This window comes from Chionomys nivalis, chromosome 2, assembly GCF_950005125.1.
Source record: "Chionomys nivalis chromosome 2, mChiNiv1.1, whole genome shotgun sequence".
In the NCBI taxonomy this organism is placed as follows: Eukaryota; Metazoa; Chordata; class Mammalia; order Rodentia; family Cricetidae; genus Chionomys; species Chionomys nivalis.
Genome location: NC_080087.1, coordinates 71,244,145 through 71,266,795, shown reverse-complemented (window position 1 = coordinate 71,266,795; position 22,651 = coordinate 71,244,145). Strand labels below are relative to the sequence as shown.

General features: G+C 40.7%; 2 protein-coding genes across 2 annotated transcripts; one reads left to right on the top strand and one right to left on the bottom strand.

Moving 5' to 3' along the window:
* Positions 1-12,090: 12,090 nt before the first annotated feature.
* On the bottom strand, positions 12,091-15,055 carry LOC130868305 (zinc finger and SCAN domain-containing protein 4-like). The gene is made up of 3 exons (XM_057760575.1): positions 14,663-15,055; positions 12,872-13,028; positions 12,091-12,785 (listed from the first exon to the last, which is right to left on the bottom strand). Exons 1-3 carry the CDS (start codon positions 15,053-15,055, stop codon positions 12,091-12,093), a joined length of 1,245 nt encoding a protein of 414 aa, XP_057616558.1.
* Positions 15,056-21,305: 6,250 nt separating this feature from the next.
* LOC130868296 (undifferentiated embryonic cell transcription factor 1-like) lies at positions 21,306-22,348 on the top strand. Its single transcript, XM_057760568.1, has 2 exons — positions 21,306-21,783; positions 21,903-22,348. The coding sequence occupies exons 1-2, from the start codon at positions 21,306-21,308 to the stop codon at positions 22,346-22,348; spliced, it is 924 nt and encodes a 307-aa protein (XP_057616551.1).
* Positions 22,349-22,651: the final 303 nt, after the last annotated feature.

Here is a 22,651-nt window from a genome sequence, read left to right as displayed (position 1 = left end):
TGCAAAGTTATTTTTGTCAGATTGTATATATGCATGTTTCTACCTCAGTTTAGGACATTTTGTATATTGATACAACTTTTAGGATATATTTTAATATTGAATTATATATTACTCCTACCTCTGATCATAATACCTATAGATGGTTTACATTTTGAGGTCACTGTCCTCATTTGATGCACACTTATTTTCAGATTATTTAATATTCTAAGATGAAGTTTTAGTCTTTAAGTTGTACAGGTATTAATTATTATAAGTCAATAGTTGTTCATGTTTGTTGTACATACAGTCAGACCAATTAGGTTTTTTAGATATATAGAGATTGTATTCTGTCAGGTAGGGAGTCTTCAACCACTTCAACCATTTAAATAACTTAGCGTTCTGTTGACATGAGACATAACTGCTTCTGACAACACCAATGTATTCCCAAGAGAATGTTGAGCACCAAAGACACTCCACTTGGAGCTTGTTTCCTTCTTGGCAAAACTGGCCGTGGGGCAAGGAACTGACAATGCCTCAACCACTGACAAGTTACATGATATCCAGAAATGGGTAAGCAGGACTGTCAAATCTTGCCAAGACAGGATAAGACAGTTTTGAAAATTTCCTGCCTCTGAAAATAGTCTGTCAATTATGCTAGGTCATAGCCAAAGTTGGTTGCTACAACATTGCAAAATGAGATTTTGGGTGATTGCTCAGGTAGCTAATTGTCTCTGGCATGTATTGCTTGCTTTGGAAGCTACTTGATTGTACTTCCTGATTGTTCACGTAATATTATCTCCCTTCTCAGGCCTTTCTTTGATAGGGTTGAAAATTAGATAGTCATAGTTACCGTCCTCTTATGGTATAGCCAAGCATTCTCCAATACAAGACATAGACTCTTTAGGATAGAATGTTTATTAAAACATTTAGCATAGGTTCCTTAATTAATATTGTTTATGTTAATTGTAATTCTAATCTTACACTAGATATCTGTTCCTAGTGTATATTGTTTTATATTGGGTTTGGAACTCTCTTACTTAAACAAAAAAGGGAGGTGCTGCGGGAGCTACTTCCAATCCATCAGGCAATGGCCTTTAAGATACCAGCCCACTTGGGCATGGTCTCTTTTGTTTTAAAAAGCAGTGGTAGCCATGTGCTCACTCTCTTGCTTCTAGCTTCTGGTTGTTAGACTTCGTTTCTGATCACGCAGAGGGCTGTTGTCTGGGATGGTGATCTGTAAGATTTTCCCTTTAAATAAAGAACCATTTTATTAATCATAATTCCAAACTGGTGTGGATTGTTTAGTGACTTGCACCTTCACTGTAGTACTCAATCCATGAAACTCATTTGCAGATCCAGGTACTGGTCCTTCTCCATCAATGGTACTTCCTGACAGGAGAGCACAAAAGATTCTACTGCTGACAGAAAGAAGTAGGGTATATTTCTTTATGGTCTGAATGAAGTCCTTAGACTCACAGCACCACAGATTTATCATATTAGTCAGTGTTTTTCTTTCAACACTGGGGTTTATCTGGACTATGCATAGTCTAGAGTGTTGGGCCTCATGAGACCCAGGAATGAGGCCCAGTGTAACTTTGTAAGCCTAAAGTGAGTTTGCTGAGGTCTAGTATAACTTCATGAGGCTAACTCAAGTTTGCATGAAGCCTAGTGTAACTTCCTGAGCCTAGCTCAAGTTTGGAGATCTTTCTCTGGCTATAGCTTCCACACAGGAGGTGGCTCAACACAAACACACCTAGGCCCACCTCTCCACAGCCACTGCTAACATGGCAGAATATTTTGGCTCTTGTTTCTTGCTCCACCACAACTCATCCCAGGCTTCGAACCCCATCTCAGCCTATTTAAGTACCTGCCAGATACAATTAAATGAGATTCTTCTTTGACTGACTCCTGACTCAGTGTGTTGTTTCTCCCCTGTGGCCAGGGTGGAGGTCTGAGTAGTCTACACTCATCATTCTGCTCAGCCCAGTTAAAGTGCAGATCAAACCCTGCCCCTACCCTTTCTGCCAGAGAACCATTCACTAGGGTACTGTAGTGCCCATGTTGAGACCAATTTCTCCTTTGCACAGAATAAGAAATTATCTTAGAAAAAGTTAGTAACACAATTCCTATGAGAAAGGAAGAGCAGAGATATATATTCCTGAAGAAATGAATAAACACAAAGAATATAATTGTACATGAGCTTAAGTATTTTGATGAAACTTCTATAAAGTTGGTATAAAAAAAACATGGTATATACAAGCTGGATCTATGGAGAAAGTAAGATGAGTAAATGAAGAAATGGGCCATAAAACTGTGGAGATTGGTTTTAGTTACTTTTTATTTCAAAGTATATATCAATAGTACATAGCAAGTTATTGCATTATGATAAATTCATTCAAGTATATTACATGCTTCTATATTATTGATGCCTTATTTTCTCTTCTGTTTCCCCTCTTCTGCTTTCTTGTTCTTTTCCTTAATTATGTAGTTCATGATTTACTCTGGTTGCACTTGCTCCTTAATTTCATTTGAAAGACCTGTTAATATTTGCCTTTGTGAGACTGACTAATTTCTCTGTGTGACCTGTGTTGGCAGTCATATTTCTACAGTATCAGATCGATGATTTCACTTGAAGAATTGCAGTGTCTACAGAAGAGAAGCAACAAACAAGAGGTTGGAGCAGAAAACACCAATTGCTCCATGACATACCATGGAATTTGATCACCTAATTGATACTTCATGTCTCTGGGAATCAATGTTTTCTCACAGAATGTAGGACTAAGAAATGCTTCTGCATCTCAGACTGTGAAAGCAGCACAGTTTTTCTGTGATGGTACATGTTTCAAAGAAGTTCTCATGTGATATGCCCTCAAGAAAACTTACATGTGATTCCCTTTAAAGGTTTATGATTACATGTACTTCTGGAAGAAAATATGGTCATAATAACATGAGTTTGGCTTCTGACTGCTGAAAAGCCCTTTCTGAGAGAGGCAAATTGTCAACACCTGTATTTCATTACAAACATAGCTGGTGGTTTGGTTATGCAGGGCATGACTCATTATTAGCATGGTAATTTGCAGCCACCTTCTTCAAACTCTTGAACAGTGGTTTTCAACCTTCAAAATGCTACAACCATTTACTATAGATTTTCATGTTGTTGTGACCCAACCGTAAAATTATTTTTATTACCTCTTAGAATTATAATTTTCTTTTTTTTATTGAAAAAAAAATTTCCACTTCCTCCCCACCTCCCATTTCCCTCCCCCTCCTCTACTGCCTCTCCCCCTCCCCCCACTCCTCTTCTCCTCCCTCTCCAGTCCCAAGAGCAGTCAGGGTTCCCTGCCCTGTGGAAAGTCCAAGGTCCTCCCCCCTTCATCCAGGTATAGGAAGGTGAACATCCAAACTGTCTAGGCTCCCACAAAGCCAGAACATGAAGTAGGATCAAAACCCCGTGCCATTCTCCTTGGCCTCTCGTCAGCTCTCATTGTCCACCATGTTCAGAGAGTCCGGTTTTATCCCATGCTTTTTCAGTCACAGTCCAGCTGGCCTCGATGAGCTCCCAATAGATCGGCCCCACTGTCTTAGTGGGTGGTGCACCCCTCGTGGTCCAGACTTCCTTGTTCATGTTCTCCCGCCTTCTGCTCCTCATTGGGACCTTGGGAGCTCACTCCAGTGCTCCAGTGTGGGTCTCTGTCTCTATCTCCATCCATCGCTAGATGAAGGTTCTATGGTGATATGCAAGATATTCATCGGTATGGCTATAGGATAGGTTTATTTCAGGTTCCCTATCCTCAGGTGCCCAAGGAACTAACTGGGGACATTGCCCTGGGCACCTGGGAGCCACTCCAAGTTCAAGTCTCTTGCCAACCCTTAGGTGGCTCCCTTAACTAAGATATGAGTTTCCTTGTTCCCCTATCCAAACTTCCTTTATCCCCAATCATCCCATTTCTCCAAGTTCCCTTCATCCTCTCCTTCACACTTTTCTCTCCCCATCTCCCCTTACCCCCATCCTACTCCACCCCCAAGATTCCAATTATTTGCCCGGCAATCTTGTCTATTTCCCATAGCCAGGAGGATAACTATATGTTTTTCCTTGGGTTTACCCTCTTGTTTAGCTTCTTTAGGATCACAAATGATAGACTCAGTGGCCCCTATCCATGGCTAGAAACCAATTATGAGTGAGTACATCCCATGATCTTCTTTTTGGGTCTGGGTTACATCACTCAGGATAGTATTTTCTATTTCCATCCATTTGCATGCAAAATTCACGATGTCATTGTTTTTTTACCGCTGAATAGTACTCTAATATGTATATATTCCACACTTTCTTCATCCATTCTTCCATTGAAGGACATCTAGGTTGCTTCCAGGTTCTGGCTATTACAAATAATGCTGCTATGAACATAGTTGAACAAATGCTTTTGTCATATGATAGGGCATCTCTTGGGTATATTCCCAAGAGTGGTATTGCTGGGTCCAGGGGTAGGTTGATCCCAATTTTTTTGAGAAACTGCCACACTGATTTTCAAAGTGGTTGCACAAGTTTGCATTCCCACCAGCAATGGATGAGGTTACCCCTTTCTCCACAACCTCTCCAACAAAGGCTATCCTTGGTGTTTTTGATTTTAGCCATTCTGACAGGTGTAAGATGATATCTCAAAGTTGTTTTGATTTGCATTTCTCTGATCGCTAAGGAGGTTGAGCATGACCTTAAGTATCTTTTGGCCATATGAACTTCTTCTGTTGAGAATTCTCTGTTCAGTTCAGTGCCCCATTTTTTAATTGGGCTAATTATCATTTAAAAGTCTAGTTTCTTGAGTTCTTTATACATTTTGGAGATCAGACCTTTGTCTGTTGCGGGGTTGGTGAAGATCTTCTCCCAGTCAGTAGGCTGCCTTTTTGTCTTAATGACAGTGTCCTTTGCTTTACAGAAGCTTCTCAGTTTCAGGAGGTCCCATTTATTCAATGTTGTCCTTAATGTCTGTGCTGCTGGGGTTATACATATGTAGCGATCTCCTGTGCCCATATGTTATAGAGTACTTCCCATTTTCTCTTCTATCAGGTTCAGTGTGTTCAGATTGATATTGAGGTCTTTGATCCATTTGGACTTGAGTTTTGTGCATGGTGATAGATACGGGTCTATTTTCATTCTTCTACAGGTTGACATCCAGTTGTGCCAGCACCATTTGTTGAAGATGCTTTCTTTCTTCCATTGTATACTTTTAGCTCCTTTATCAAAAATGAGGTGTTCATAGGTTTGTGGGTTAAAATCCGGGTCTTCTATACGATTCCATTGGTCGACTTCTCTGTTTTTATGCCAGTACCACGCTGTTTTCATTACTGTAGCTCTGTAATAGAGTTTGAAGTCAGGGATGGTAATGCCTCCAGAAGTTCCTTTACTGTATAAGATTGTTTTGGCTATCCTGGGTTTTTTGTTTTTCCATATAAAGTTGATTATTGTCCTCTCAAGATCTGTGAAGAATTTTGATGGGACCTTGATGGGGATTGCATTGAATCTATAAATTGCCTTTGGTAGAATTGCCATTTTTACTATGTTGATCCTCCCAATCCAAGAGCAAGGGAGATCCTTCCATTTTCTGGTATCCTCTTCAATTTCTTTCTTCAATGTCTTAAAGAACTTGTCAAATAGATCTTTCACTTCCTTGGTTAGAGTTACCCCAAGATGTTTTATGCTGTTTGTGGCTATCGTGAAAGGTGATGATTCTCTTATTTCCCTCCCTGCTTCCATATCCTTTGTGTATAAGAGGGCGACTGATTTTTTGGAGTTGATCTTGTATCCTGCCACATTACTAAAGGTATTTATCAGCTGTAGAAGTTCTTTGGTGGAGTTTTTGGGGTCGCTTATGTACACTATCATATCATGTGCAAATAATGCAAGTTTAACTTCTTCCTTTCCAATTTGAATCCCCTTGATCCCCTTATGTTGTCTTTTTGCTATTGCTAAAACTTCAAGAACTATAGTGAAGAGGTATGGAGAGAGTGGACAGCCTTGGTGTGTTCCTGATTTTAGTGGGATGCCTTTAATTTTCTCTCCATTTAATTTGATGTTAGCTGTCGGCTTGCTGTAAATAGCTTTAATTATATTTAGGTATGACCCTTGTATCCCTAATCTCTCCAACACTTTTATAATAAAGGTATGTTGAATTTTGTCAAATGCTTTTTCAGCATCTAATGAAAGGATCACATGGTTTTTTTCTTTCAGTTTATTTATATGATGGATTACATTGATAGATTTGCGTATGTTAAACCAGCCCTGCAGCTCTGGGATGAAGCCTACTTGATTATAATGGATAGTTTTTCTAATGTGTTCTTGGATTCGGTTTGCCAGTATTTTGTTGAGGATTTTTGCATCGATGTTCATGAGTGAGATTGGCCTGTAGTGCTCTTTCTTGGCCGAGTCTTTGTGTGGTTTTGGTATCAGAGTTACTGTAGCTTCATAAAAGGAATTTGACATTGACTCTTCTGTTTCTATATTGTGAAATACATTTAGGAGTATAGGTATTAGGTCTTCTTGGAAGTTCTGGTAGAATTCCACATTGAAACCATCTGGTCCTGGACTTTTTTTGGAAGGGAGGTTTTGGATAACAGCTTCTAATTCTTCACGACTAACAGGTCTATTTAGGTTGTTCATCTGGTCCTGCTTTAACTTTGGTATATGGTATTTATCTAAAAAAAAAGTGTCCATTTCTTCTACATTTTCCAGTTTTGTGGCATACAGGCTTTTGTAGTAAGATCTAATGATTCTCTGAATTTCCTCTGTGTCTGTGGTTATGTCCCCCTTTTCACATCTGATCTTATTAATTTGCAAATTCTCTCTCTGCCGTTTGATTAGTTTGGATAGGGGTTTATCAATCTTGTTGATTTTCTCCAGGAACCAGCTTTTTGTTTCATTGATTCTTTCAATTGTTTTCTGTGCTTCTATTTTGTTGATTTCAGCCCTCAGTTTGATTATTTCCATTCTTCTACTCCTCCTAGGTGAGTCTGCTTCTTTTTTTCTAGAGCTTTCAGGTAGGCTGTTAAGTCTCCAATGTGTGCTTTCTCTGTTTTCTTTAAGTGGGCACTTAGTGCTATGAACTTTCCTCTCAGGACTGCTTTCATAGTGTCCCATAGGTTTGAGTATATTGTTTCTTTATTTTCATTGAATTCAAGGAAGACTTTAATTTCTTTCGTTATTTCTTCCTTAATCCAGGTATGGTTCAGTAGTTGACTGTTCAGTTTCCATGAGTTTGTATGTTTTCTGGGGGTAGCATTGTTGTTGAATTCTAGCTTTAATCCATGGTGATCTGATAAGATACAGGTGGTTACTAATATTTTTTTGTAACTGTGGATGTTTGCTTTGTTACTGAGTATGTGGTCAATTTTCGAGAAGGTTCCATGAGCTGCAGAGAAGAAGGTATATTCTTTCCTATTTGGGTGGAGTGTTCTATAGATGTCTGTTAAGTCCATTTGATTCATTACCTCCATTAATTCTCTTATTTCTCTGTTAGGTTTCTGTCTGATTGACCTGTCCATTGGTGAGAGAGGAGTGTTAAAGTCTCCTACTATTAATGTGTGCGGTTTGATGGCTGCCTTGAGTTTTAGCTATGTTTCTTTTACGTACGTGGGTGCTTTTATATTAGGGGCATAGATATTCAGGATTGAGACTTCATCCTGATGAATTGTTCCTGTTATGAGTAAAAAATGTCCCTCTCCATCTCTTCTGATTGATTTAAGTTTGAAGTCAACTTTGTTAGAAATTAGTATGGCCACACCTGCTTGTTTCTTAGGTCCATTTACTTGATAAGGCTTATCCCAACCCTTTACTCTGAGTAGGTACCTGTCTTTGTGGTTGAGGTGTGTTTCTTGTAAAAAGCAGAATGTTGGATCCTGTTTTTGTATCCAATCGCTTAGTCTTTGCCTTTTTATAGGTGAGTTGAGTCCATTGACATTAAGTGATATTAATGACCAATGGTTGTTAACTTCGGTCACTTTTTTAGTAGTAGATTTTGTGTGTTTCCCTTCTTTGAGTTGCGCTGGTGTAGGGTCTCTAGCTGTCTAAGTTATTCTGGTCATTGAAGGACTCCTTGGGTTGTGATTTTCCTTCTATTACTTTCTGTAAGGCTGGATTTGTGGCTATGTATTGTTTAAATTTGTTTTTATCCTGGAAAATTTTGTTTTCTCCATTTATAGTGAACGAAAACTTGGCTGGGTATAATAGTCTGGGCTTGCATCCACGGTCTCTTAGTTTCTGCAATACATCTATCCAGGACCTTCTGGCTTTCATGGTTTCCATAGAGAAGTCAGGTGTAAGTCTGATAGGTTTACCTTTATAAGTAACTTGGCCTTTTTCCTTTGCAGCTCTTAATATTCTTTCTTTACACTGTATGCTTTTTGTTTTGATTATTATATGGCGAGGGGATTTTGTTTTGATCCAGCCTATTCAGTGTTCTGTATGCTTCTTGAACCTTCATAGGTATATCTTTCTTTAGGTTGGGAAAGTTTTCTTCTATAATTTTATTAAATATATTTTCCAGACCATTGATCTGCGCTTCTTCTCCTTCTTCTACTCCTATTATTCTTAGGTTTGGTCTTTTTATTGTGTCCCATATTTCCTGAATGTTTGTGATGAGAGTTTTTTGGCCTTGCTGTTTTCTTTGATCAGCGTGTTTATTTTGTCCATGGTATCTTCAGAATCTGAGATTCTTTCTTCTATCTCTTGTATTCTGTTGCTTATGCTTGTTTCTGTAGACTCTATTCGTTTACCTAGATTTTCCATGTCCAGCCAGTCTTCTGTTTGTGTTTTCTTCTTTGCCTCCATTTCAGTTTTCAAGTCTTGAACTGTTTCCATTATCTGTTTGATTGTTTTTCCTTGGTTTCCTAGGGTATCATTCACTGATTTACTCAATTCTTCAAACTTTCTGTTATACTTCTCATCCATTTCTATAAGGGCATTTTTTACATGCTGTTTAAGAGCATCAATCACTTTCATAAAGTCAATTTTTTCTACTTCTTCATGATTAAGGTGTTCATGTCCTCCTGTTGTGAGGTCGCTGGGTTCTGGTCGTTTCATATTGTTTTTCAGATTGTTGGGTGAATTCTTGCATTGGCGCCTGCCCGTCTTTTCCTCCGAATGCTCTCCTATGGATCTTCTTTTACAGGATCAGGTCTCCTTGCTTACTGATGTACCTTCCCAGTGATGGCACTCCCCAGTGATGGCTCTCCTGGTGCTCCAGTGATGACTCTCCTGGTGCCAATATCAGATCTCCGTGCCCAATGATGGCTCTCCTGGTGCCGATATTAGCTCTCCGTGTTGGTTGGGTAGTTCATAAACAAAGTGCCTACCTTGCTTGGTGCAGGCAGGCCAGAGTAACAAAGGGACTCCTGCCCGCCTGCTTGCCCTGAGGATTTGCCCCTAGTGCCCAGACAGTCTGAGCAGGGTAGTGTTATGTGCCCAAAGAGGGAAGGGGACAGAAGGAAGGAGGGTTATGAAACAAGCTGGGTGGGATAGGAAGAGAGAGGCAGTATGTGGGGAGTAGAGTCCCTGCAGGGAGCCCAGGAAGTATACGGGGGTTGAGAATCTTCTGAGTTCCCTGTCCTGGGCTGCTTCCGCGGATCACAAACTCACCCCAATGATGGCTCTCCTGGTGCCGAGATCAGATCTCCGTGCTAGTTGGGTAGTTCATAAACAAAGCGCCTACCTTGCTTGGTGCAGGCGGGCCAGTGAAACAAAGGAACTCCCGCCTGCCTGCTTGCCCTAAGGATTTGCCCCCAGTGCCCAGACAGGCAGAGCTGTGTGGTGTTATGTGCCCAAAGAGGGAAGGGGGCAGAAGGAAGGAATTATAATTTTCTTACATTTATAAATAGCAACATACATAACTGATATGCAGGATATCTGATATGCTGACACTTATTAAAAAGTCATTCATACCCTAATGGTGTTGAGAAATGCAGATTTAAATTTTTCTCTAATCAAAATATGTAGTATTATGTGTACAGCATTCCTTCCATGTGTGCCTGCAAGCCAGAAGGTGGCACCAGGTCTCATTATAGATGGCTATGAGCCACCATGTTGTTGCTGGGAATTGAACTCAGGACCTTTGGAAGAGCAATCAGTGCTCTTAACCACTGAGCCATCTCTCCAGTCCCAGACAAAAGGCAACCCACTGACTGGGAGAAGATCTTCACCAACCCTGCAACAGACAAAGGTCTGATCTCCAAAATATATGAAGAACTCAAGAAACTAGACTTTAAAATGATAATTAACCCAATTAAAAAATGGGGCACTGAACTGAAGAGAAAATTCTCAACAGAAGAAATTCAAATGGCCAAAAGACACTTAAGGTCATGCTCAACATCCTTAGCGAGAAGGGAAATGCAAATTAAAACAACTTTGAGATACCATCTTATACCTGTCAGAATGGCTAAAATCAAAAACACCAATGATAGCCTTTGGTGGAGAGGTTGTGGAGTAAGGGGCACACTCATCCATTGCTGGTGAGAATGCAAACTTCTGCAACCACTTTGGAAATCAGTGTGGCTATTTCTCAGGAAATTTGGGATCAACCTACCCCAAGATCCAGTAATACCACTCTTGGGAATATACCCAAGAGATGCCTTATCATATGACAAAAGTATTTGTTCAACTATGTTCATAGCAGCATTATTTGTAATAGCCAGAACCTGGAAGCAACCTAGATGTCCTTCAATGGAAGAATGGGTGAAGAAAGTGTGGAATATATACATATTAGAGTACTACTCAGCGGTAAAAAACAATGACATCGTGAATTTTGCATGCAAATGGATGGAAATAGAAAATACGATCCTGAGTGAGGTATCCCAGACCCAAAAAGAGGAACATGGAATGTACTCACTCATAATCGGTTTCTAGCCATAAATAAAGGAAATTGCGTACATAATTTGTGATCCTAGAGAAGCTAAATAAGAACGTGAACCCAAGGAAAAACGTATAGTCATCCGCCTGGATAGGGCAAGTAGACAAGATTGCCGGGCAAAAACTGGAAACATGGGGTTAAGGGGAAATGGGGTGAGAAACGTGAGAAGGGGTAGATGGGGAGAGTTTGGGGGAATGGGAGGGTTGGGATATAGGAAGGGTGGATACGGGAGCAGAGAAATATATATCCTAATTAAGGGAGCCATCTTAGGGTTGGCAAGAGGATTGACTCTAGAGGGGCTCGCAGGTGTCCAGGGAGATGACCCAAGCTAGTACCTTGGGCAACTGAGGAGAGGGAACCTGAAATGACCCTATCCTATACTGATGAATATCTTGCATATCACCTTAGAACCTTCATCTGGCGATGGATCGAGATAGAGACAGAGACTCAATTTGGAGCAATGGACTGATGAGCTCTTAAGGTCCAAATGAGGAGCAGAAGGAGGGAGAATATGAGCAAGGAAGTTAGGACCACGAGGGGTGCACACACCCACTGTGACAGTGGAACTGATCTATTGGGAGCTCGCCAAGGCCAGCTGGACTGGCACTGAATAAGCATGGGATGAAACCGTACTCTCTGAACATGGCAGACAATGAAGGCTGATGAGAAGCCAAGGACAATGGCACTAGGTTTTGATCCTAATATATGAACTGGCTATGTGGGAGCATAGCCTGTTTGGATGCTCACCTTTCTGGACCTAGATAGAAGTGGGAGGACCTTAGACTTTCAGTAGGGCAGGGAATTTGGACTGCTCTTCAGTATTAAGAGGGAGGGGGAATGGAGTGGGGGGAGGGGGCAATATGTGGAAGAAGGGGGAGGGAAATGGGAAACGGGGAGGAGGTGGAAATTTTAATTAAAAAAGAATAAAATAAAATAAAATAAATATGTAGTATTTATTGTATGTGATACATAAGATTTTCCTCTTCCAACTTTGCTTTCTACTTGGCAGTGCTTTCCTCTGTGGTTGCGGTATGCCAACTTATAATTCCCATTTCCTGAATTCCCCTAGTTTGTATTATTTTTGTTGCTTCTATTTCTTGAACAGTCTTATGGTTTCCTTCAAACATCTGTTTTGTCTTCGGTTTCCCGACATCCTTCAACTGAGTTATTGACTTCCTCTGAGTCTTTATTGTCTCTTATTTGTGAGGACGGATACAGTTCATTCTGATTGGTGGCAATACCTCTGATGGCGGTGGAAGGTGGATGATTGGCGGTAACTACTGTTACACTTGGAGCAAGTGTAGGGCTTCTCTTCTATATGTATCCTCTCATGAATTAGCAGGTAGGTTTTATGGCTGAAAGGCCTTCCACAGGTAGGACATTTGAAAGGCTTCTTTTTCTTGTGTATGATCTCATGGACTGTCAGGTCTGAGTGAGTATAGAAGCCTTTATGACATGTTGTACATACAAATGACCTCTCCTTCCTTTGTACTTTCTTATGAACTGAAAGATTACAGGGATATTTGAAGGATGTGAAACATTCCTCACATTTGTATTTGTTTGTGTCTCTGTGGAGTCTCCCATGATGACCCTCACATGTGCAGTTTATTGCAAGTTTCTGGAAGTCTTCAGTCTGGGCTGGGCTGGAGGAAATCCCTGGTTGTACCTCCATCACAGGGACATCTCCAGAAGAAGCTGCACTCTGAGATTCTTCCTGGTATCTGGAAATGTCCTGACATATTCTGAGATCCAGAGGGAATCCATCAGAAACAGCTCCCTCATCACAATCACGAAACTGATCTGTTTGGATAATGAAAAGAGAATCCATCTCATTTTTTACAGGACTAGTAACACAACCATTTTCTTCACTAGAGTTCCAGGAATACTTTTGGGCATCTTTACTGTCTTCATGTCCTTTGAAAATAAGACAGTGTGTCAATCTGTGCATAAGAAGTGACCCCACAAAACACCCCTCCTCTTTATACCTCCCTGACACTCACCTGTTGCTAATAATCTGTCTTCGGATATTGGCAAGATTCTCCTTTCATTCTCTAGAGTTGATGCAGTTGCCAATTGTTCTTTAAAACGCTTGATGACTTCTTTTAATGTCATGTTCTCAGAAAAGAGTGCTTCCTGCCCATGCATGGAGACATGAACCTGTAAACAAAGCCAGATGAACACTGCCAATGATTCTGTATGATAGAACACCCTCCCTCCAACTGATTGCATTGCATCACTGGACTATAGGTTACCTCATTTCTCTAGCATTCATTTTTAATGGCTTTATTCTGTATTTTACAAGTTATGTTCCCTAAAGCCATTATTTCCTATGTATTTGCTAGTGTTGTGTCACTGTTTCCAAAGAAATGGTATGTGCTAGCTTTCTGTAATGCCTGCCCACAACATTATCTTCAGCTGGCCAATACATTGAATGAGGAAAGATGAGGTTTGTCTAAATGGAAAACTAGTGACTTTCCCCATCAATAAAGGGTTCTCATTATTCCTAGAAATGTCCCTCATCCCACCAAAGCTAGAGAAACTATACCAAAATTGCTACTTTAATGAAAAAGTCACAAGGTTGGATGTGATCATTCAGGAAGAGAATTATGGAATGAGCATTAGAAAAGTATGTATGGGGTGTTTGAAGAATTTCACCACCTTGGACATTTCTGTCAGTGAATGAGAATAATGCAAACCCAGACAATATAAAAAATAAAATACAACTATATCGCTTAAGACTATTGGTTTATTAAATTGGCATTGCTGCACCATCATACACCAAGGTATTTCTCATGGGTATGTCGGTGTTGAATATGTTTTTGAAGGGATACGATACTATCCTGCCACTTGAGTTTAGCAACAGGACCTAAATGACATGTACTAGATAATTTAGAAAACCATTAAGACAAGTATATCCATGGATTCTGTGCCCCGGGTCTTGGATCACAGGATAGCTCAGAGATTAAAATGTTAAATGTGTGCCAAGACTCTTAGATGAAATTATTTAGGTAATACTCATATTTGAGAGACCATAACTTCCTCCAATTTATAACTTGACCTATGTTTCAATTTCTTAAAAACATATTGAAAATCATGAACAACATCCTAGACAGCGAGAGAGCACATCAGAAGTCTGCACAAGACCACAAAATATCTCAGTGCAATGACCAAAAAGAACAGTTCTGTAACCCCACCTGAAATTTGCCCAACATTACCCAAATGTGTCCACGTGGGAGTGGGGGGAATGAAATCTCAGCTATTCAAATATGTGTTAATGTTTCTGATATTGATTCACCAATCATTTTCCGGATTACCTAAATATTTCTCTAGTGTTTCCAGCTATTCTTAAAAAAAACACTTGCATTTTCCTCCTGCAGTTGCCATTTTTTGGTTGACCCCACAGGCTGATTGTAACTACAGAAAAATATACCCTTGAATGTGAGGTCTTCTTCACCAATTCTCAGTCTCTTATAATAATTACAATATAAGAACCTCACAAACGAGCCATCTTTAGAACCCAGACTATCTCTTTTCTCAACCTTCAAAGGATTTTCTCTAATATCGTCTCCCAGTGTCTTGCCACTTGTAAATAAATTACATACAATTTGTTCCACCACGCAATCCATGGCCTCTTTTCTGTTTTCCTCACGTGAATTTAAAGCAGTAGGAAGTCTCCATTGTAAATATGTTTATAGAGGGCACTACAGACTGATCAATAAACAACTATAAAGCCTTCCTAATTTCCCCAAATGTAGAGGACTGTCTTTATTCCTCTCAATAACGCTACTCACCATGACAGGAGGCTTCAAGCACTCATCAGTCAGTCCCCTCATGAGTTTCCCCAGGTTTCTTCCACTTGATTCCCACAACTGTTTCACAGCAATGTCCTTGGAGTGCCCAGTTTTGAGAAACTGCTCCAAGACCAGCTGAGAAATCATCTGCTCCTTGGTCTGTTCTTCTGGCTTCAACCATGAGGTAAACATCTCCCAGAGTGTTTGCAGCTCCTGCTTTGCACAGGAGCCATTGTCATTTGGGAAAAACTTGAGGCAAACACTAGCAGAGTTAGAGATGTCTTCTTCCCACTGCACAGGAGAAACCCGGCTTTGAATAAACTCCATGTGTTCGACCTCACCACCATTTTCTGGTGACAGGGGCTTAAAGGAGTCTTTAAGGTTTGAAGCCATTCTGCTGAGAATCCTCAGAAAGAGTCAAATATGGCAGCTCAGTATCTTTCTTGTGACTTGAAGTTCTGTTTAAGAAATCAGTGGAATGTGTTAAAGCTATCAATCAAATGAGTAAAACATTATTAATATCAAAGATCTACTAAGAGATTTTTCAATGTAAATACGTCTTTTGAGTCCTACACAAATTTTTACAGAGTCCAGAACAGAGAAGGACGTGTGAGTATAATTTTACTTTACGTAACAGGAAGAAAAATCTTGGCTTGAGAATGGGAAGACCTTAAATGAGAAAACAGCAAGCTGCATGGTAGCCAAGGGTTATCTGCTCACCCCTTTGTAAAAGGTAAAAGTTATTGTTGCAGAGCCTCGAATTTTATGTTTCACCTGTGTCTCCCCTTACGAGTGCCACAGAGCAACACTTTCATAAGAAAAACTGTAAAAGTGAATGACAAGCAGCATTCATTTTGCACAGTAGCAAGGACATATCCATAAAACAAGAGACCACATACCTCACCTTCAAAATTTAAAGGGGAAACACTTGAGCAGAAAGGTTTTCCAAAATATCACACAACAACTGAGAGACCTCCCCACAATTGTAAAGCAGCATCTCCCACAAACCACAAAAATTAACAAACCTACACATACCCACGCCACAAAAAAGTTAACAGTTTCTATTCTCCGAAGTGGTCTCTTTCTAGGGCAGATCAGGGCTGATTCCAGCAAGCACTAGGTGCTGATGTGTCTCCAGGCCTGTGCTCTGCTTCAACTGAGCTTCTATTCAAGCTGATTGTCCTTTTATAGTACCTGACTTCAATGATTCAATCTGTTATGCTAATTAGTTAGACACTACCTTGGATCACACCTCCTGTATCTGGGCGTGGCAGCCATGACCTTGTACCTAATAATCACTGTGGTGAGCAGGAGGGTCTCCAGTTTAATCACAGCCTTGTAGCCTAAGAAGACCAAGTTCAGCATAGCCAAGGAAAACAGCATTCACAAAGCAGGGGAAAAACTAAAAAACAAATACACTAACATATCAGGGTAAAACATTTTAACCTCTCTATGCAAATCTCGGTGATCCCATGGAAGGAAAACCCATCCAAAGTAAGCATAGTCAGTCACTACAGTGAAAGGGGGCATCTCAGTATTTAAAGGAATATCAAGTCTGTCATTTATCTATGACATGCTTTAATTGATTAAAGCCCAGAATATAAAAAAGCTCATAATTATCAATGAAGATAAAGCATAAAATTTTATGTGGAAGATTCTATTATTTTTGTACATTTTGGCTAATCTTTCATCAGGATTTGAATTCTTTAGTGTTATATTATTTGTTTTTGAATAAAAAAATCACATCTGAGGAACCAAGGCTACTCTAAAGCGACTAGAGGTAAGGTAATGGTGACATACACCTTTAATCCCAGGATCTGGGAGAAAGGCAGATGGATCTCTGTGAGTTCAATCCTATCCTGATCTAAAGAAGATCAATACAGAAACAAATCCTGGTGTTGGTGGCCTAAATCTTTAATCCCAGTACTGTGGAGTCATATCCCTTTAATTCCAGCCCTAGACAAAAGAAAAAATGGGAGGAGAAAATGCTTCAGTATGCTTAGTATATGGTAGTCCAGTCTTGGTAAAGGTAAGACATCTTAGTGCCTTGACTGCTTTGTTTTTCTGGTGTTCAGGTTGAATCCAAAGTTCTTTCCCTGACTTTTTTTTACCCATGCTATAGGAATTCTTCCCCTATTATTTGAAATTTTTTATTATCCTAGGGAACGGCTATGTTTTAGAGTACCTCAGATTTCAGACATTTTAGTCCCTGTGCTTCCATCTTCTTTGGGATGACGGCATTAAAAATACTGTGTTTAGTGTTGGAAATAAGCACACTTTGATAACAGAGCACAGTCTGTCCATAAGTCCTCAACATGTGATTTTCAGGGGTCACAATTGAACCGAAAAATCACCATGCTTGAAGATTGTCATTTATAAAGGCACAGGCCTTTAATCCTGTCCCTTTAATAACCAGAGTCAGTGTTTGAGAGGTTGAGATAGAAATGGTCTACGCAGTAGTTCCAGTGCATAAAAGTTAGGGCATGGCTCATTATTAGCATTGTACTATCAACCGTCTGCTTCAACCTCTTGAATTCTCAACCTTCATAATGCTATGACTATTTACTATAAGCCTTCATGTTGTAGTGACCCTGACCCAACTATAAAATTATTTTTATTGCTTCTTCAGAATTGTAACTTTTCTATTTTTATGCACAGGGACATACATAACTGATATGCAGGATATCTCATGCGCCTACACTTATTAAAGAGTCATCCAAACCGTAAAGATGTCGAAAAACACAGATTTAACATGTTCTGTAAACAAAATGTTGTATCGATTTTCTTCTGTAGTGTCTTCAATACCTAAGATCCTCTCTTCCATTTCTTGTTTTCAGTAGGCAATGCTTGCATCTGTGACTCCTCTTTGCTTACCTATAATTTCCATTTCCTGAATTCCCTTAGTTTGTATTATTTTTATTACTTCTTTTTCTTGAATGGTCTTATTGTTTTCCTTCAAACATTTGTTTCTTTTAGGATTTATTAACGTTCTTCAACTGATTTGTTGATCTCCTCTGATTTTTTTATTGTCAATTCCTGGTGAGGAAGGACACAGTTCAGTCTGATTTGTGGCAATTCAACTGTCCTATCAAAGCCTACAGACCCAAGAAGACCAAGGTAGGAAAGACACTTTTATGGATGATTGAATCGTATAAGCATTTCTAAACTCTAATGCAATGCTTGATGTTTCCCTGGAATAGAATGCATCCTATTAAAGCATTATAAGTCAATGTGATGATAGCTACACTGAACTAAATTGAAAGGGATATGAAGACAGGCATTTTTGTCCCATGGCTGTTGATCCTGTGTTCTTACACATGGCTCTTCCAAACCTGTTAAAATTACCTGATTTCCAGAAACTTTTGAATCTCAACTGCTGCTACCAGGAAACAATCACACACCAAGGGCAGAGGAATGAGACAGATGGTAGGAAGCACCCAGGAGCTGTCTGGTATACAAGCCACAAAACACTGAGATTTAAGCAGGCTCATCTCTCTAAGCAGGGAGAGTGGCATGTATTTTATTTTGGAATAAACCATCATGTTTGATACACGATGTGAATACTGTATTCTATGGAGGAATTATAAAATGTGTCTCTAGAATAAGGCACTCGTTATTCTCTCTTTTTCTTTCCTTTTCTATCTTGGTAACTTGTAGGTTAGTCTGCTCACATACTCACAAATATTTGAGAATCACATTGCATGTCAATGCTGGTTTCTTTTTTTAACTGTATTGTTTTTATATTTGGTTTGTTTCTATTCTTTTAGATTTAGTTTGTGTATGTGGGTGCATGCGTGCCAGTGTGTGTGTTCGTGTGTGATTTGGTTGGTTGGTTACTAAGTGAATTGTTGGTTTAGTTTCTTCTTTTTCATTTTCTTTTTCTTTCTTTTTTTCTTATTTTTTTTTTGTCTGAGAAATTATTTCCCTATGTTCCTCAGGCTCTACTGAAACTCCTATGTAGATCAGGTTTACCTGAAAATCAAAGACACTTGCTCTGACTCCTCAGGACTGGGATTAAAGGCATGTTCCTTTAATTAACAGGACAAAATTCAACCAACAATTAAAATGCTAGAGGAAGGCTAGTGGACTTTAATCCCAACACATATATTTAATCCCAACAACCACCTTTAATCCCAGGACAGATCTGACCATTGAAAATGGATCTCTGGAAATCTGGATCCAGCTTGGACTGAATAGCAAGTTCCAGCACAGCCAGGACATAATAGAGAAATATTCTCCAGGATAACAGACAAACAAACAAAACAGATGCTTAAAATAGTGAGGCAGCCCTAGAACCCCAGCAATGGGTAAGAAGAAGTCAAAGTTCATTCTCAGCAATTTATTCTGTTGTGCACCAGGCTAAAAGACTCCCTTTTCAAAATCAATCAAGCATCAAACATTGAAAAAGAGACGGCAAAACCTCCTTATTTTGTCGAAACCATTTTACTTCCACCGGATGAAAATCAACATATCATGCTGTCAAACATGCCTGTCATGTTTTCCCAAGATAAGATACAAGCTTCTCTAGCTCACAACACAGATGATCTTGGTTCAGACTAGGTTTTTCTGTGCTGTGCTTCAAATACCTCTACCCTCTGTGTAATTGCACTACCAAGAGTAAGACCCTGTTCCCTGCAGGACTTAGGATTCAATTCTCTCTAGAAAAAAGGATTTTTCAACAACTTTAGAACTACCCACATATGTGAATACAGAGTAGAATTCATGAAGGTAGGTACATGCCAGTTCCAAGCCTCTGTGCTACAATACTCCATGCACGGATCTAATTTGCAGAGCCACTGGCTGGTCCTTCTCCATCCATGGTACTTCCTGCTGACAGAAAGAAGTGGGATATATTTCTTCATGGTCTGAGTGAAGTCCTTAGACTCATGCCATAACAATTCATCATATTACTCTGTGTTTTTCTTTCAACACTGGAGTATATATAACTGGACTATGCATAGTAAGGGTGTGGGCTTCATGAAGACTGGCCATGTAACTTCATAAACCTAACGTGAGTTTGGTGAGGCCCAGTGTAACTTCCTGAGCCTAACTCGAGTTTGGAGACCTGTCTGTGGCTATAACTTACACACATAAAGTGACTGAGCACAGCCCAGTCTAGGCTCGCCTCTGCCCAACCACTGCTAACGTGAAAAATATTATTGGCCCTTGCTCCACCTCGGCACATCTCAGGCATCCCTAGTCCTATATGACTTCCCGCCTAATACAATTAAATGAGATCCTGCTTCAGCAGACTTCAGATTCACTGTGTTGTTTCTCCCCATTGGCCAATGGGGTGGTCTGAGTTGACACTTACCCTCTCCCTAAGCCCTAGGAAAAGTCCAGCATGTCAGGCTCTGCCTCTTTCCTTTCTGCCAGAGCACCCTACACTAGGGTTCTGGAGTGCCCAAGTTGAGACCATTTCTCCTTTGCCCAAAATGAGAAATTATTTTAGAAAATGTTATTATAAAAGTATTTTTAACACAGTTCCTTTGGAGAAAGGCAGAGGCCAGAGGTATATTTTCTTGAAGAAATGAATAAATACAAAATATAATTGCACATGATCTAAAGTATTTTGATGAAACTTCTAGAAAGTTGATATCAAAGAACATGGCATGTATGAGCTGGATCTATGGAGAAAGTAAGATTTTAAATGAAGAATTAGGCCACAGGGCTGTGGAGACTGGTTTACTTTTTATTTCAAAATATATATCAATAGTACATATCAAGTTATTGCATTGTGATACTTTCATCCAAGTTTATTACATGCTCTTGTATTATTATTTGTTTTGTTTCTTCCTATTTTATTTTATTTTTTTATTCATTTATTTAATAAATAAAGATTTCTGCCTCCTCCCTTCCACTGCCTCCCATTTCTCTGCCCCTCCCCTAATCAAGTCCCCCTCCCTCATCAGCCTGAAGAGCAGTCAGGGTTCCCTGCCCTGTGGGAAGTACAGGTCTTGTATTATTGATCACTCATTTTCTCATCTGTTTCAACAAATAAGTTGGAGCAGAAAACACTGATTGCTCCATGACATACCATGGAATTTGATCACACATTTGATACATTATGTCTCTGGGAATCAACATTTTCTCACAGAATGTAGGACCAAGAACTACTTCTCCACCTCAGACAATGAAAGCAGAACATTTTTTCTGAGATGGTACATGTTTCAAAGAAGTTCTCATGTGATATGACCTCAAGAAAATTTACATGTGATTCCTTTAAATATTCTTGTGATTACATGCACTTGTGGAAGAAAACTGTGGTCAGATTAACACAGTTTGGCTTCTGACTCTTGAAGGAAGAGCTGTTTTTGACTGAGGCACATTGTCACCATCTGTATTTCATTACAAACAAAGCTGGTGGTTTGTTTACATAGGGTTAGGGCAAGGCTCATTAGTAGCATGGTAACCTGAAACTATCTCCTCCAAACTCTTGAGTAGTGATTTTCAACCTTCAGAATGCTATAAACACTTACTGTGCTCTTTCATGTTGTAGTGACCTAACTGTAATATTATTTATTGCTTCTTCAGAATTGTCATTTTTCTACTTTTAAAAATAGCAAAATAAATACCTGATGCATTATATCTGATACACTGACACTTATTGAGGAGTCCTTCAAAAAACCCAAAAGGAGAGAATATGAGCACCTTCTGGCTCCAGCATGCCTTCTCCCCTACTCGGGGCGCGATGGCGGAGCCTGGTTCTCCCAAGGCTCCCATGTCCCCGGGCTCGGCGCAGCGCACTCCCTGGAGTGCCCGAGAGACGAACCTACTTCTGGGCATGCTGCTGCAGCTGGCCATGTGGCGCTCACTACTGCTCGATCGCCGGCAGGCTCTGCCCACCTACCGCCGCGTGTTGGCCGCGCTGGCCTGGCAGCAAGTTAAGCGCACTCCGGCTCAGTGCCGCCGCCGCTACAAGTTTCTCAAGGACAAACTCCGAAACTCCCATGGCCAGCCGTCCGGACCCTACGACGACCAGATCCGCCAGCTCATGGGGCTGCTGGGCGACGATGGGCACTGGCGAACCCGCCGTCGCCCTGCGGGGCCTGGACGTCCCCAGCGCCGCGGCAGCACGACCCTCGCGGTGTTAGCGCCCGCACCTACAGCAGTCGAGCCAGGTAGGAGCACCGGTGCGGGCAGGAATGGGCTGGTTCTAGCGGGGGTGGGGGTTGGGGGGTGGAACCCGGAGGTAAGGTTACACAAGGACCACTAGCGGGACCACGCATTTCTCTCCTAGGGGCTACGCAGCAGGTGACTGCGGAAGACGCAGACCCCGCTTCCGCTCTCAGGTTCAGCTCCTCCACTACGAAGTCTGCAGATTCCCGCCGCATTACTAGCTCCCCTGCCCCTACGGCTGAGCCCGGCCGGGTCCTCGGATCCTCCCCGCCACCAACCCTCAACTATGACACGGAGGAACCAAATGAGTCTCCTGGCCTTCCCCAGGATTGTGCGATCCCGCATGTTGCACCGCAGTCTCTAAACAGCGCTCTGCTGCTGCAGGCCTTGACGCACTTGGGCGACATCTCGACAGTTCTGGGCCCTCTGCGCGACCAATTGGCGACCCCGAACCAGCATGTGGAGCAGCTGAGAGGTTCCTTCGACCAAACAGTTTCCCTGGCTGTGGGCTTCATTCTGGGCAGTGCAGCCTCCGAGCGGGGCATCCTTGGGGACCTGTGCCAATAAAGCTTGTCAGTTCTCCCCTTCAGAGCCTACACCCAGTCTACCTTGACCCCAATTAGTATCCCCACCACAATCTAGCTTATTAAAATAAAGATTGTGTTTTGTACTAAAAACAAAACAAAACAAAAAACCCAAAAGGAACTGAGAAACACAGATGTAACCTTTTTTTAAACAAAATATGTAGTATCTATTGTTTACAATGCATAAGATTCTCTTCTGTCTCTTGCTTTCTGCTGGTAATACTTTACTCTGTAGATGCTATTTCACTAACGATAATTTCAATTTCCTGAATTTCCCTTAGTTTGG

What these genes read in the sequence shown, in the direction of transcription:
- LOC130868305 (XM_057760575.1), bottom strand. Translation starts at nt 15,055, where the DNA reads ATGGCTTCAAACCTTAAAGACTCCTTTAAGCCCCTGTCACCAGAAAAT. An exon ending in GCTTGAAGCCTCCTGTCATG is followed by an intron (nt 13,029 to 14,662) that starts GTGAGTAGCGTT and finishes CTTTGTTTACAG; the next exon opens with GTTCATGTCTCCATGCATGG. An exon ending in AGACAGATTATTAGCAACAG is followed by an intron (nt 12,786 to 12,871) that starts GTGAGTGTCAGG and finishes TTATTTTCAAAG; the next exon opens with GACATGAAGACAGTAAAGAT.
- LOC130868296 (XM_057760568.1), top strand. Translation starts at nt 21,306, where the DNA reads ATGAGCACCTTCTGGCTCCAGCATGCCTTCTCCCCTACTCGGGGCGCG. An exon ending in ACCTACAGCAGTCGAGCCAG is followed by an intron (nt 21,784 to 21,902) that starts GTAGGAGCACCG and finishes TTTCTCTCCTAG; the next exon opens with GGGCTACGCAGCAGGTGACT.